This window comes from Ailuropoda melanoleuca, chromosome 11 (assembly GCF_002007445.2).
Source record: "Ailuropoda melanoleuca isolate Jingjing chromosome 11, ASM200744v2, whole genome shotgun sequence".
Taxonomy (NCBI): domain Eukaryota; kingdom Metazoa; phylum Chordata; class Mammalia; order Carnivora; family Ursidae; genus Ailuropoda; species Ailuropoda melanoleuca.
This window is the reverse complement of record NC_048228.1, coordinates 11751194-11767010: the sequence shown is the minus strand read 5'-3', so window position 1 is coordinate 11767010 and position 15817 is coordinate 11751194. Positions and strand designations below refer to the sequence as shown.

The 15817-nt window shown below is 43.5% G+C and overlaps 1 protein-coding gene across 1 annotated transcript in view; it reads left to right on the top strand.

The window, feature by feature from the left end:
* Positions 1 to 15817, top strand: part of LOC100478734 (F-box only protein 42) — an 89023-nt gene that overhangs the window by 47411 nt on the left and 25795 nt on the right. Inside the window, exons 3-4 of the mRNA XM_034672082.1 lie at positions 5111 to 5114; positions 8533 to 8742. Coding sequence (XP_034527973.1) covers positions 5111 to 5114; positions 8533 to 8742 — 214 coding nt within the window. The remainder of the gene's footprint in view (positions 1 to 5110; positions 5115 to 8532; positions 8743 to 15817) is intronic.

The following is a 15817-nucleotide window of genomic DNA, read 5'->3' as shown; positions in this document are numbered from 1 at the left end:
CGGAGGAGCCTGATGTGGGGCTCGATCCCAGAATGCCGGGATCACGCCCTGAGCGAAGGCAGACGCTTAACTGCTGTGCCACCCAGGCACCCCTAATTTTGATGCTTTTTGATACTCTTTGATACTAATACTGATTTTGATCTCTAATTTTTTTTAAGGTTTTTTTGAAGATTATTTTTATTTACTTAGAGCACAAGTGGGGGATGGGGAGAGGCAGAGGGAGAGGGAGAAGCAGCTTTCCCACTGAGCAGGGAGCCTGATGAGGGGCTCGATCCCACGACCCCGAGATCATGACCTGAGCCGAAGACAGGTGCCCAACCAACAGAGCCACCGAGGTGCCCCTTTAATTAAATTTTTCATTTTAATTCCAGTATAGTTGATTAGTTTCAGGTGTCCAGTGGTTATTCCAGAATTCTGTAAATCACCCAGTGCTTGCCATGATAAGTGTATATATTTTGAACTCTTGAGGAGAAGGAGAGTGTATTGGTTATTCATGTTGCATAAAAATTACCACAAAACTTAGCAGCTTAAAACAACATTTCTTACCTTACAGAGTTCCTGAGGGTCAGGAATTTTGGAGTGCTTTAGATGGGAGGTTCTGGCTCAGGGTCTCTGATGAGGTCGCAGTCAGTCTGTCAGCAAGAGCTGTAGTCACCTGAAGGCTTGACTAGGACCCAGGGGACCTGCTGCCAAACCCCCTCAAGTAACTGTTGACAGGAGGCTTCCGTTCTTTAGGACTTGGACCTCTGCATGGAGCTGCTAATTACTTGGCAGCTGGCTTCCCACAGAATGAATGAACTGAGAGAGAGAGACAGACAGACACCAAGCCAGAACCCATGGTGTCTTTTCCAACCTCATCTCTGAAGTGAATACCGACTTTTCTGCTCACTTCTATTGGTCACACAGAGATTGACCAGCGGTGTAAATATCAGGAAGTGAGGACCATTGGAGACTGGCTGCCCCAGACTATGTGTTATACTCACTTCCAGAGGAGAATTCAGTCCATAATTATAATTTATCGTTATCTTTGAACTGGGTCTAAATAGATCAAAGGAACAGGCCAAGCTATTGCTGTGTTTTCAGTTCTCTAGAGGAGCTATTTTTACTTGTCCTGTCGTAAACCCCTTAAGACAGTGGATCTCAAAGTGTGATTCCTAGACTTCTGGGGGAGGAGGGCATCTGTGAGATCCTTTCAGGGGTCTGCGAAGTCAGAACTGGTTTTGTTTATTTTAATACCCCTGCCTTGAGGCTTGCATAGGCCGCAGCAGTTTTACCCAGCATTGCTTTTGCACCGTTAGTGCAAACAACACAGTGAAAAGGGCCATTAACAGCAACTACTGGAAAATACCCCAAACCTAGTGACTAGTACTGCCTGTACTATTAGTACTGCTGTTACCACACTACCACCACCTCATCTTCCTCCTCCCCCTCCTCCTTCTCCTGCTCCTCTCCCCCTCCTCCTTCTCAGTATTATTACCTCAGACGTAGTTTTGGAAGGGTCTGGAATGTTTTCAGAAGTATAGGCTGTAGGGGCGCCTGGGTGGCACAGCGGTTAAGCGTCTGCCTTCAGCTCAGGGCGTGATCCCAGCGTTCTGGGATCGAGCCCCACGTCACGCTCCTCCGCAATGAGCCTGCTTCTTCCTCTCCCACTCCCCCTGCTTGTGTTCCCTCTCTAGCTGGCTGTCTCTATCTCAGTCAAATAAATTTAAAAAAAAAATCTAAAAAAAAAAAGTATAGGCTGTAGATGAATCCTTGCCAAGAATATTTAATGAAATTACAGAAGAATCCATGCTAGGTCCAGTATTTATTGTTAAGAGGGGTCAACTTCAGTTACCTGCAGATATTTGGAATAAGAAGTGGAGACGGGGTTTCTAAAGACAGTTTTCAGCTGGTTTTTTAAACAAGTAGTNTCTCTAGCTGGCTGTCTCTATCTCAGTCAAATAAATTTAAAAAAAAAATCTAAAAAAAAAAAGTATAGGCTGTAGATGAATCCTTGCCAAGAATATTTAATGAAATTACAGAAGAATCCATGCTAGGTCCAGTATTTATTGTTAAGAGGGGTCAACTTCAGTTACCTGCAGATATTTGGAATAAGAAGTGGAGACGGGGTTTCTAAAGACAGTTTTCAGCTGGTTTTTTAAACAAGTAGGTTTAGAACCATAGGTGGGGGAAATGGAGTGAATCTGGGTGAAGTAGAAAACAAACATCAAGTATTCAGAGGTGAATAATTATCATAGCAACAGTTCAGCTTTCTAATGAGAGAAGAAAAAAATATTTTTCCACTGGGGCACCTGGGTGGCGCAGTCGTTAAGCGTCTGCCTTCGTTCGGCTCAGGGCGTGATCCCGGTGTTCCAGGATCGAGTCCCACTTCGGGCTCCTCCTCTAGGAGCCTGCTTCTTCCTCTCCCACTCCCCCTGCTGTGTTCCCTCTCTCGTTGGCTGTCTCTCTGTCACATAAATAAATTTAAAAAAAATCTTAAAAAAAAAAATTTTTTCCATTAACTTGCTTTGGAAAGAGTATCACCACAGAATAGAGATAGTTATTTGAAGGGGAAATAGAGAGGAAAAGTACAGTGAGTAAGCTCACAGAAATGCAGAGGTTAGTGGGTTTCGATACGTGTTTTTACCTTAAATTTTTTTTTCATATCTTCACTTGAAAGCCAAGGAAAGGTGCCATAGATTTTTTAAAAAGGGGTCTGTGTCTCATTTCCTCTCAGCCCATCTCTCATTGTTCCCTTTCTCTCTGCATACTAACTGGCAGATGGAAAAGGACTGTTACACAGAAATGGGCATTTTCAGAATAGGTCGAAAACCAGGAATTCCTTCAGTGTCTTTCAATAGCTCCTTCCTCTTCCTACTGTGTGTTTCTCCCCAGAGCCCAATTTTATTTCTTATTTCTGACTCATGTTGAGCTCCAGGTCTGCATGTACAGCTCTTTGTTCATATTGCCTCAGAGAGACACAGATGCTTCCTATGTCACCAGCTACCAGTGGCATTTAGTAGTTGCCCCCAGGTGTTCTGCTCTCCATAATGTAGTTAATGGTATTATCATTCTGTCTATCTATCATACACACACTTGAATTCTTGGATTTATCCTCCGTTCTTCTCTTTCCTTCAACAACAAAAGTGAAATCTTGGGGCGCCTGGGTGGCACAGCGGTTAAGCGTCTGCCTTCGGCTCACGGCGTGATCCCGGCGTTATGGGATTGAGCCCCACATCAGGCTCTTCAGCTATGAGCCTGCTTCTTCCTCTCCCACTCCCCCTGCTTGTGTTCCCTCTCTCTCTGGCTGTCTCTATCTCTGTCGAATAAATAAATAAAATCTTTTAAAAAAAAAAAGTGAAATCTTGTTGATTCCGTCCATCTCTGCAATCTCTCTCATATCTTTCCTTATTTTTCCCATTACTCACGTTTATGAGCTAATCGTTCTATCTTTTCTAAATCTTTTCTAAATGGTCTTCTTTTTCTTTGGCTTCATCTGAACCTGCACTAGACACTGTTGGCACCCATCTCCAAAACTGGGGACAGTGCCACCTCCTAGGGCATTTGGAAATATGTAAGGTCGTTCATTGCTCATTTGCTTGACTGGAAAGCACGGCATGCATTTAGTAGGCAAGGACCAGGAATGCTCGCTGTCCTGCGGTGAATGGGACGCTCCTACACAAGGAGAATGGACCTGCCTAAAATGATAGGAGCCCCGTCCGGAACCGCTGCAAGTCTGAAACCTCAAACCAGTCTTGTCGCTCCTCTGCCAAAAAACCTCAGCCTTTCCACACTGCATGCAGAAGTTTCCACTCCCCCTGACCTTCAGGGCCCCACCATACTCCTTCAGCCTGAATCTCTGCCCCATCCTCACACAGCTCGGCTCCACCCACATGAGACTCCCTTCCTGCCTTCATGGCCTTGCTTGGATGCCCCACTGCCTTCTCCTTTTCCCTCCCGTTCCTTTTTTGTCCCTGGACTTGTTTGCCCCTAGACTTGTTTGTCCCTTGTTAATGGATTGAAAATATTCTGTCCTGTAACACCCACCTCAGAGATAAAGCCAAAAGCCACGTTCTTCATAAACTCCTCCCACATTTCCTGCCATGGGGATTAAGCTCTTTTCTTCCTCTGCTTGTACACCCTTAAAATACTCTTCTTGCCTTCCTCGTGCTGTTTATTACCATCTGTCTGTTGCCATAATTCTCTGTCAGAGAGGCTGTATACAAAAGAAGAACTTTAAACTTGAGAAGTAAGTTCCTTGGCTCTTCTTTTTTTATTTTTATTTAACAAATTTTTTAAAAAAGATTTTATTTGACAGAGAGAGAGAGAACACAAGCAGGCGGAGCTGCAGGCAGAGGGAGAAGCAGGCTCCCTGCTGAGCAGAGAGCCTGATGTGGGGCTCAATCCCACGGCCCTGGGATCATGACGTGAGCCGAAGGCAGACGTTCAACCTACCGAGCCACCCAGGCGCCCCTTTAACAATTTTTTTTTTATTTGTAAGTAATCTCTCCAGCCCAACATAGGGCTTGAGCTCATGATCAAGAGTCACACGCTCCACCGACTGAGCCAGACAGGCGCCCCTCCTTGGTTCTTCTAACCTACAGTTTTCTCATCTGTAAAATGTAAAACAAATTCTGTTTATGCCACAGGGTTGCTAGGAAATTTAATCAAGGAAACGCTTGTAAAAATATATTTTAAACTGCAAAGTGATAGGGTGATGAAGATGTCTCCTCCACAATCTACTGGAGGACAAGCAGGTTCCAGGTCTTAGACATTCATGCACCTTTCACAACACTTGGCTCATAGTTGAAATCCACTGAATTCTGTGAAATTAAGTGTCACAAAGATGGAGCAGTACAGCTTCTTTCCTGTGTAGAAGCCTGGGACAAAAATGAAGCCAGCTTTCCTAGGTTTTTGGCGCGTATGTGCATGACCAGTCGTGTAAGCCTTGACTAACAGAGAATGCCCTTTTCAGATTGATGTAGGGATCTGTTAGAGTACCCAGCATCATTGCTTTTAGTGTTTCGGTTCAGGCTGCAAATAGGGTCAGGTCATTTCCTACCCATGCTAGTAGTGCTCCTGCAGTAGCTAGCAGGCCCAAACTGGATAACCAGCCTTGCTTGTTCCACAGTTACGTAATTACAGGCCTTATCAAATCTGTCCTGGCTTGTAGACATGAGACACATGACAGCATAGTCTCTCTAAGCATGGGATAAATGCCTCAGGACCTTTCCCTGGAAACAAGTGGAAAACAAAAGAGAATTTAACGTTTGAATGTGCAAAGGTTGGGGTTCAGTGAACATTTCTTGGGTGGCTCCCAGGCATCATGGGAAATCTGAAACAACTGGAAGACCTTGCACTGGAGAGGATTCTACTACACTAGGCAAGTGTTGAGGGTGCTGAAGAACTGCTTGCTTGCTGTGTTAGTGTGAATATTTGACTTGCCTTTGAGTAGGGATTATTAGATAGTAACTGGAAATAGATGTCTTGCAATAGTTGTGCATGGAGCAATCAAACCATTTCAGAAAATTTGAAGAGATTTAGCAGTTAGAATAAACATTCTTAATGCTATTTCTTAGCAGAATATTCATATTGTACTATGAACTGTAACTTTTGCATCGCACATTCCAGTGGTCTAGCTGTTCTGAAAAGAAAATGTGCTGTTTGGGTGGAGAACATTGGTAAAAGGGAAATGACTACTTGAGCACTGGTATTTGCTTAAATTCTTAATTTTTTCTAAAAGGCTCATTGAACTTGTTGGGTCTCCCCACCCCCACCCATACCACCGTGTAGGTGTCTTAAATAAAAATAGACAATAAACAAAAGTTTAGTAGGATGCTTAAAAATATTTGAGTGTATTATTGATGGCTATTTTCTCATTCCATTATATCTGAGTTCTAAACATAGCTGCCTGAATTGACTCCCTTCCTCTTGTTGCTAATTCACTGATAGGCATTGAGAATACAGTGTGTGTGAAACTTGTCATTTCAGTCCTGCTAGGTTTTGCAGTTTGGGCTGTGCCTTCCTCTTCCAGAAACCTTTGTTTGCTCAAAGAGAAGCAGGAAAATGCCGATTGCCTTATTTTAGTATAGGATTAAAATACATGTGGCAAGGACCCATGGGGCCCAGCTGTTGGCTGGGTTTTCAACCCAAATAGAGAAGAAGAATGTTTGCTACCTCTTTGAAAAATAAAGAGCACTGTGATCTTTTGCTGTATGAAGGAAACAGCTGCCGAGAGTTGATCTTTGAAGAATGGTGAGACATAACTGAGCCCTCGACTCTCTTAGTTATGTATTTGTCTTATTAAACATTGTTATAATGGACACAAATTAAGGCTTCAGAAGCCGTAGGACATTGCTAATTTCTGTTCTGTAAGTATGGGTTACCAGGAGGAAAAGAATGTTCTTTCGAGCCTGGCACCAGTTGATTCAGTTCAAAATTTCAGTCCCATTTGTTGGAGTGGCTAGTTGAAGACAGATGCGAGAAGACTGAAGCTCAGCTCCTTTCCTGGAGATTGAAATGCGGCTCCAGCGGTTATGCTCTTTGTCTAATGTCAGCTAAACTTTGTCCGTTGTTATTTGCAGGTCTTAACAATCTGAAATATGAGCAGTGGAGTTTCATAGGATTTTACGTCTTCTTTGGGGGGAGGGGTTACTTCTTAATGGACTTTCTCGTTGGGATGTGGATTTTAAAACTGGTATAGATTTGAAGTTAAAAGTTTAAAGGCAAAGAAAGTGGAAAGTGTAAGATCACTTAAATCTTCATATACCATTGTAGTGTGTTTGTTAATTTGAAAAGTCTGCATCTCCATTATCTTGCATTGTCAGAGGTCAGATGATTTGGATCTGTGCCTTCCACTGGCTGAGATGACCAGGTGTAAGTGGCGGGACACACTGCTTGTAGTACCTCATAACCCCTGCAGTTTTCTGACATGGCCTTCCTAGCATAGTGATTCCTTAAAGGGTCTGTGAGGCAGGCTGGGTTAAGAAAAGAAAAGGGGAGTCATTCCCAGAGCTAGTGCGTATCACGGAGGTAATGACAGCAGTGGCACTTCTCTTTTTCTGACCATGAATAAGTGGTAGCAGAGTTCAGAAGGCATCTTGCAAACAGGTGCTAAACTGCACTGGACCTGCAAATAAGCTAGCCGATCACTGAAACGAGGTTGTAGTGGATTGAATCTCCCGAGTGTTTTTCCCCTTTCCCCTGCCTCGTCTGGGACACTTAACTGTTCCAGCCTAGTTTCACATAAACATTGAGAGGTCTTTTTTTTCCCCACCACTATGCATGAAATGAATGGAAAGGAAAGTTTTGCTCGGCCCTCTTCCTGAGATCCAAGATGGTAAATGCAAGACTGTAAGGAGTGGGGTCATCTTTTTCAAAGGCTAGAGACTAACTGAGCATTTTAGTGCGAAGCAAGGTGGCAGTGCCTCTCATCTAGACTCTGGCTCTGGTCCTCCTGGTTTTGGGGGAATAGCCCAGCCCTTCTTACAGTCCTTGCCCCTTTGCTTTGGAGTGGTGCCCATCAGTGAGACGTGCATAATCATCTGATTGAAAAGGCTCTTCTCAGAGACCTTGGTGCTTTGTAAATGTTACTTACTGTGCTGGTTTTCCATTCAGCACCAATCAACCTGTGTTGGTGGCTTTTGGATGCACCTAGGTAGGGGGTTAAAGACTTCCATGCTTTTCTCTCAGTTGCTTTGGGACCAACCGTACTACTTCTGCAGTCCCTGAGCTACATTGACCTTTGTGTGTGGTTACTTCATGGCATTGATTAAAATTGTTTTCTGTCATGTTCTTCATATAAAGACATGCTTCAGGTTTCATTTGAAAGCGAAAACAGTAAGAGCAGGGCTGCAGAAGAGAAGTGGGAGGACCGAGTGCATCCGTTAGCACTGACTCTGCCTAGCCCTAGAGCATAATGATGCAGATTTAGATTAATTATGCAGCTGTACTGAAATTTTACTTGTTGAGCACCCTTAATCTGAATTCCTGTGTGCTCTTGCTGGAATGATACTGTCTTATTTAATGATGACATTGTCAGTTTGCTTAGTGTGCTCAGAAATAACATTTCCGTAGCTGTTTTCTGGGCTTTTATTATATTTTTATTTTTTTAAAGTTTATTTATTTTTAGTAATCGCTACAGCTAATGTGGGGCCCAAACTCATGACCCCGGGATCAAGAGTCGCATGCTCCTCCAACTGAGTTGGCCAGGTGCCCCTCTCTGGGCCTTATTTTAAAGAGTAATTTGAAGGGGCCTGGGTGGCTCAGTTGGTTAAGCTTCTGCCTTTGACTTAGGTCGTGATCACGGGGTCCTGGGATCAAACCCCACATCGGGCTCCCTGCTAAGTGGGGAGCCTGCTTCTCCCTCTCCCTCTGCCACTACCCCCTACTTGTGCTCTCTCTCTCTCTCTGTGTCAAATGAATAAGTAAAATCTTAAAAAAAAAAAAAAGAGTAATGTGATATTAACCAATCTGAAGATAAGAGGCTGGTTATAGAAAGATGGTACTTGGCAACAGAGTTGTAGAACGAGTGAAATAATTGATCCTTGAAAGATATGGGCTATAATTATGGTGCCAGAGGGGCTTCAGAGTTAAACATCAGCTATGCATTTATTGTTTTCTTTCTAGGTGCATGCTATTACGATGCTAATCAGTCTATGTATGTGTTTGGAGGCTGTACCCAGAGCAGCTGCAATGCTGCCTTCAATGACCTCTGGAGACTTGACCTAAATAGCAAAGAGTGGATCCGACCTTTGGCTTCAGGTAAGAAGTAAAATGCTGAATTTTGCCCTCTTACAGTTAACTCCCTTTGCATGGTAATTCTATCTGGCTGTTTTGGTATTTGTCTCTGGTGCTGGGGCCCCAGGCCCTTTGTCAGATCTTCTGTGTAAATGCCAAAAGTGATGTGTTTGTATAAGGTCTTTGAAATTAAAAAAAAAAAAAAAAAAGCTTTATCTTGAGTATTGGTGCCCTGCCAGAATTCCTCTACTACTGTGTGAATTCGTTTGTGTGGTTTTCTCAAGTGCTTGCACTGGTGTGATACGCTTTTTGGTATGAAGTTGAAGTAAGAGCAGAAACACAGCATCGTGAGAACTATAGTTGACTGACAGAAGCTGTTGTCCCAGGGCTAAGATCTCTGAATGAGTATCTTTTGTTGTCGCCAGCTCAGATATTTGGGGAGTGTATGGAACATGCCTCTGCTGGTTACTCTTAACAATTCAGGAGTGTGGGAAGATTCTCGAGTAGGTACATTCCTGCACAGTGCCACCATGCCAAAATTCTAGCAAAAAGAAGCTGTTTTCTCCTTTTTGACCTAACCTTTCTTGGGGTGGGTGGGGGATTTGGTTTTGCACTCTTGAGGCAGGACAGTTTGAAAAGGCATAGCCGTAATATTGAAGGAGCTGGTGTTATGGAGAAATAGAGCCCACTAAGCATTAAGTATTCAACTAGATTTATTGGCAAGCTTTTCCCAGACATTCGTTTGGCTTTTCAAGGTTGGAATTCACTCTAGGACTAAGGAGACTGAGGTTTTCCTTGAGTAGATTCTTTACTCATTTAGGTCTTGATTTACTACTTTGATTACTAGATGGGAAGCGACTTGGTATAGTAGAAAGGGCCCTGGTCTAAGAGTGAAGAGATCTGAGTTTCGTTTCCTGGCATAATAGCCAATTCTCCATGTATCTATGAACAGGTGACTGCATCTCTCTGGGACAAATATGGAGTAGGACTAGATGATTCTATTTTCCAGTGGGTTGGGAAGGCTAGTTTATGCTTCACTTTTTTCCTGTAATGACTGCTATGAATGTCTAGGTCAGGGACTTAAAACCTTTTCATGAGATGAAGCTACATTTTGCTCCCCCAAAACTGTAAGCTCCTGTTCCTTCCCCTGCAATAGGCAAACATAGGAGGCAGGAACCTACTGACAGCGGGTACTCACAGGTGAGATTGGGGTTTGTATAGGTGAAATTCTTTATTAAAATCATTAGAAAGATGACCAAGTGTTCATCTTTTAAAAATTTTGAAAGTTGGTACTATTTTAGGGCCCTCGGAACTGTGTACTTTGGAGAGTTTCCTTTTCTAGCCCTTTGTGCCCTGTTGTACTTTGTGCAATATTGATTAATATTTGGAATCAGAGATTCTAAAATATAGAAGTCTTCTTCAGCTTAAGCATCCTGTTGCCACTGTACTTGGTGTCCAGATCCCATTTCAGAGCAGCTTTGATTAGTCCAATCACAAAATACTAATACCATCTTTCTCTGTTTTGTAACCAAGCTTTGTGCCTTTGATAATTTGACATGGGTGCTGGTCTTTCTTCTAGAAGTGGAGCTCCGGGCTGTGGGACCTTCATAGCCTATTGCTAACTACTGTGCTTATTTTTCCTTATTTCTCCCCGTAAGGTAGACCTGGGACTTTTTTTAAAAACCACTAAGACTATGTTTTGAAATCCCCAAGGTAGACGTATCAGAGAAATAACTGACTTTCGGAATACAGTGTTAGGGGCGCCCGGGTGGCTCTGCTGGTTAAGCATCCAGCTCTTGGTTTTGGCTCAGGTCATGATCTCAGGGTCATGAGATTGAGCCCTGTATCAGTCTCCATGCTCAGTGATGGGAATCTGCTTGAGATTGTCTCTCCCATTCCCTCTCCCCTACTCTTGTGCACATGCATGCACGCTCTCTCTCTCAAATAAAAATCTTTCAAAAAAATAAAATAAAAAATAAAAATACAATGTTAGACTGTTTCCTTTTATAAAACATGGAAACTCCTGAAGGTTTAATTTTCTAATAGAGTGTCTCAAAGAATCTGCTGGTCACTTCACTCTCATCTACAATTAAAGCCTAGTTTTAAAGGAGGAAAAACAGCTATTTGAAATGTCTACTTTTTAAACAAACAAACAAGCACTCGTTTTTAATAAAGAATCCTATGAGATTCTCCTTCAGGCAGAAATCCCATGGGAAGATTGCCTGAGGAAATGTTTCTGTCTGCTGTCATGGGTCCCAACCAAAATTACTTCCTAACTGAAACATCAGTGAGTCTTTCTGAACAAAACACAGTTGTTGATATGCCTTGGTATGTCTGACTCACCCATTTTAGTGCACGGAGGTGGGGAGGTTGGAAGGTGGCTGAAGGGAGGGTGCCTGCCACCCTTTGGTGTCAGCTGTGAAGTTTTCTCCCATGTGAGCATTTGTAAGCAGTGAGTAGTCAAAACAATAGCCTGAATAGGGTTCAGTCTTCGGAAGTGTAGCTGCGGAGGAAAGCAGCAGATGAGCAGGAGGGGGCAGTTTCATTTGAGTGGAGAGTTTCTGGAGAGTGCTACTGCATCGAGGGTCTTTTTACTTGTTTATTTGCTGATACTGCAGTTGAGACTGGAGCCTTCTCATTTTGGGTGGTGTCCTAACCTGCTCAGGCTGCCCTAACAAAGTACCGTAGACTAGGGGCTTAAACAACAGAACTTTATTTCTCATAGTTCTGGAGGCTGGGAGTCCAAGCTCGGGGTGCTGGTGAGGGCTGTCTTCCTGGCTTTCAGACAGCTGCCTTCTTGCTCTGTCCTCACCTGGCAGAGATAGAGTTCTGGTGTCTCATCCTCTTTTCATAAGAGCACTAGTCCCATTATAAAAGCCTCAACCTTATAACTTCATTAAACCTGATTATCTCCCAAAAGTTCCATCTCCAAAGGCCATCACATTGGTGTTAGGGTTTCAACATACAAATTTTGATAGGACACAATTCAGTCCATAGCCGTTGGAATTAATGTGACTTGCCCCTGAAACCTTGTTTTTAGTTCCTTTTGAAATGATAGAAGTGCTCCATTCTGGAGGGAGTGTGGTAGTGACAAGCATTAGAATGACAGCTCTTATGGCTGAGTGAGACCTCGGGACGCCTGGCTGGCTCAGTCATAGAACACGTGACTCTTGATCTCAGGGTTGTGAGTTCTACCCCACACTGGGTGTGGAGCCTACTTAAAAAACAAATAAAAACAAACAGGGGCGCCTGGGTGGCTCAGTCTGTTAAGCGTCTGCCTTTGGCTCAGGTCATGATCCCAGGGTCCTGAGATGGAGCCCCAGGTCGGACTCCCTGGTCAGCGGGGAGCCTGCTTCTCCCTTTCCTCCCCGCTTTTGCTATCTCTGTCTCTCTCTCCCTCTCAAATAAATAAAATCTAAAAAAACAAAACAAAACAAAAAACCACAACACAACAGCTGAGTGAGACCTACCTACGTCTACACCCACCTACCTACAGCTGGTACTTCTCAGACATTTCCAGTGAGGTACCTCCTCCTCCCTTTACAGCTGTTACTGCGCCCCTCCTCTCATGAAGCTTACATTGTATTGGGGGAGAACCAAAAACAAATAGAAAGTATGAAGAAGACAAGGAGTGAGATAGAATAAGAGGGGGAGAGCTGCTTTAAACAGGAGGCAACATTCTTTGCTGAGATTTGAAGCATGAAGAGTGGAGAGAGTGAGACCAGCATGTGCAAAGACCCTGGGAGAGCAAAGAACAGGACATGTTGGAGGACCTGAAGGCAGACCTTTGTGGATGTAGCATGATGAACAGGGAGTAGAGTGGCGGAGATGGAGTTGAGATGTAGACAGGAGCCAATTCATTCATACCCCAAGTTCTGGGAGATTTTGAAATTTTAAGCAGAGGAATATTATGATCCAATTTACATTTTAAAGAACACTTTTGCTGCTGTTTAGGAAATGGATTGAAGAAGTCATGAGAACAGTGCAGAGAGACCAACTAGGAGGCCATCACAGTGGTATGGGTGAGAGGAGGTGATGACTTGGACTAGAGTCCTAGTGGTGGAAAGAAAGGGAAGTGGATGAATTTGAGCTGAAATTTTATGATAAAATCGACAGGACTTCTTGATGGATTGGCTATGGGAGGGTGAGAGGGTCAGTCAAGGCTGATTTAGGTTTCAGGTTTGGCATCTAGGTAGATAGTGGGCCCATTTACTAAAATGGAGAGTAAATATTTGGAAGAAGTTTAAGTTTTGATTTCTTACACATTTAAGTGGTGGTATCCCATAATTAATTGTTGTGAGAGTTTGACATTTAAAATAGAGTGCCTGCCTTCCCTTAAATGACGCCATAGTCCTTCCTTTTGTTTGGTTAATTCTACTCTCATCCTTCACTTGTCCTGGCAGCAAATACTTATGGATTTCCTGCTCTGTGTCTGGTATTATTTCAGATGCTGGGGATACATGAATGAATAAAACAGACAAAACCCCATTTCTAATGGAGATCAAATCCAAATGAGGGAAGATAGATATTTAAAATGACAGATAAGGTTGGGCACCTAGGCGGCTCAGTCAGTTGAGTGTCTGACTTTGGTTCGGGTATTGATCTTGGGGTCCTGGGATTGAGCCCCATGTTGGGCTTTGCGCTCAGTGGGGATGCTGCTTGACCTTCTCCCACTGCTCCCCCCCACCCCGCTTATGCTTGCGTACATTCTCTCTCTCTCTCAAATAAATAAAATATTTTTTAAAAATAGTAAGTAAATGACAATGTAATACAGTATGTTAGAAGATGATTAAGCTACTGAAGCAAAATGATAGCATGGTAAGGGGGTCAGGGATAGGGGGACTAAGCTGGGGTGACCAGGGTAGACCTTCCCAAGGAGGCAACATTAGAACAAAGACTTCATTGGGTTAAAGAAGTGAACCAAATGGATATCTAAGGAAACAACATTACAGAGAGAATAGCCAGTGCAAAGGTCCAGAGGTGGGAATGTCCAGGGATAATGAGGAATCAGTGTGACTAGCACAAGGTGAAGAAAGGAATGTGTACTAGCACAGCGGGGGGTGGGGGGTGGCAAATAATGAGGGAAATGTGTCATACGTGTAAGGCTTCTTGGCTGTTGTAGGGACTTTTTCACATTTTTTTGAGTGAAGTGACTGGTCATTTAGGGTTCTGAAAAGACTGTGTAAGAGGAAAAGTGTGGCAATGAGGAGGCCAGCTAAGAAGTGGTAGCAATTATCTAGGTGAGAAATGATGGTGACATGGACTAGGGTGTTGGCAGGAAGTTAAGAACTGGATGGATTGGACAGAGCCAACAGAATTCACCCATGGTATGAAAGACAGTGAGGAGCCAAGGACAACCCTAAGGATTTTTAGCCTGGGAATTTGAAGGAATGGCGTTGCCATTAACTGAGGTGGGCAAGACTGTGGGTGGACAAGGTTGGCAAAGTACAGGAGACGTGAGAAAGTCAGTTTGAAACACGTTATTTGAACATCCAGGTGGAGATGTGTCTGAAGTTTTGGGACACATACAGGCTGGAGACATTTGTCTGGATAGCCCAATGGAAGTTATTAGCATATGGATGGATTTAAAGTCACAGGTCTGGGTGAGATGGCCAGGGGAGTGAGTGAAGATAGTAGAGGAGGGTAAGTCTGGGACATAGCAGTATGTGGAGGTCAGGAAGGAAAGGGGGAAACAGCAAAAAAAAAAAAAAACACAGAAAAGGAGCACCCGAGGAGGTGGGGAAAAACCAGGAGAATGTGGCATCTTGGAAGCCACCATACATGGAAGTGTTTCCAGGAGAGAGGAGATAATCAGCTGGGTCCTGCATAGTGAAGAGGTCAGGTCATTTGAGGACTTAGAATTGTCCTTNCAGGAGCCTGATATGGGGCTCGATCCCATAACGCCGGGATCACGCCCTGAGCCTAAAGCAGACGCTTAACCGCTTTGCCACCCAGGCGCCCCTAGAATTGTCCTTAAATTTAGTAAAGAGTATTTTCAATGAGAATTGTCTTTAAAGTCAATAAAGAGTATTTTCGATGAGCAATAAGGATGAAAGTGTATTTGGAAAGGTTTCAAGACAATGGGAAGAGAGGAGCTGAAGACAGGAAGTATAAACAGTGCATTCCAGTTTTTGAAATTTTGCTGTAAAAGAGAGCAGAGAAATGAGATGCTAAGTGGAGGGGGAATGTAGAATTGAGAGATTTTTTTTTTTTTTAAGGTGACAGATTGTGTAGCATATTCATGCTGATGGGAATTATCTAGAGGGAGGAATGGGTGTGGGTGGAGAGGAAGGATTGTGAGAGCTGTGTCCTCCCCGTGGTGAGAAAGGCAGAGGGGTTGGCCTTGGATGGGAGCATTGACTATTTATCCAAAGGAACAGGAAGCGTTATGTGATTACAGATGCTGGCGGATGGATAGATGTGGGAACTGGTGGAAGTTCTTACTGATTGCTTTATCACTCAGATAAAATAACTCAGGGTGGGACAGAACAGAAGCTTTTGGAAATCCTGGAGGGTGATTATGAATGTACAATTGTCTACATTGTAGTCTTTGCCAGACGGTTCTAGGAAGTTGAATGTTCCACCTTCTGGTGTTGTACTAAGGGAATACCTTAATTCTTAATCAGCCTGTGTTCCATTCCCGAAGCAACTGCACAGTTCTTGGGATAGGTTTTTCAAAAGACTAATGTTTAAACTGCTGTTTCTAAAATACCCTTTAGTCAGACTGAGGCTAATTTTGGCACCTGTTTAATATATAATGACATCATCAGTCACCGCCTTTTTTGGTTACTTCAAATCACGGTAGAGATTCTCGAGCATATATTTTTACACTTAAAATTGGAGTGTTCTGATTTTCAAAACCTCTTAAACATTAGCCCACACCCATTTACAAAAGGGGAACAAATTTCAGGGGCACCTGGGTGGCTCAGTCGGTTGAGCGTCTGCCTTTGGCTTGGGTCATGATCCCAGGGTCCTGGGATCGAGCCCCGCATCCAGCTCTTTGCTCAGCAGGGAGCCAGCTTCTCCCTCTCCCTGCCGCTCCCCCTGCTTGTGCTCTCTCTCTCTGTCAAATAAATAAATAAAATCTTTTAAAAATGTT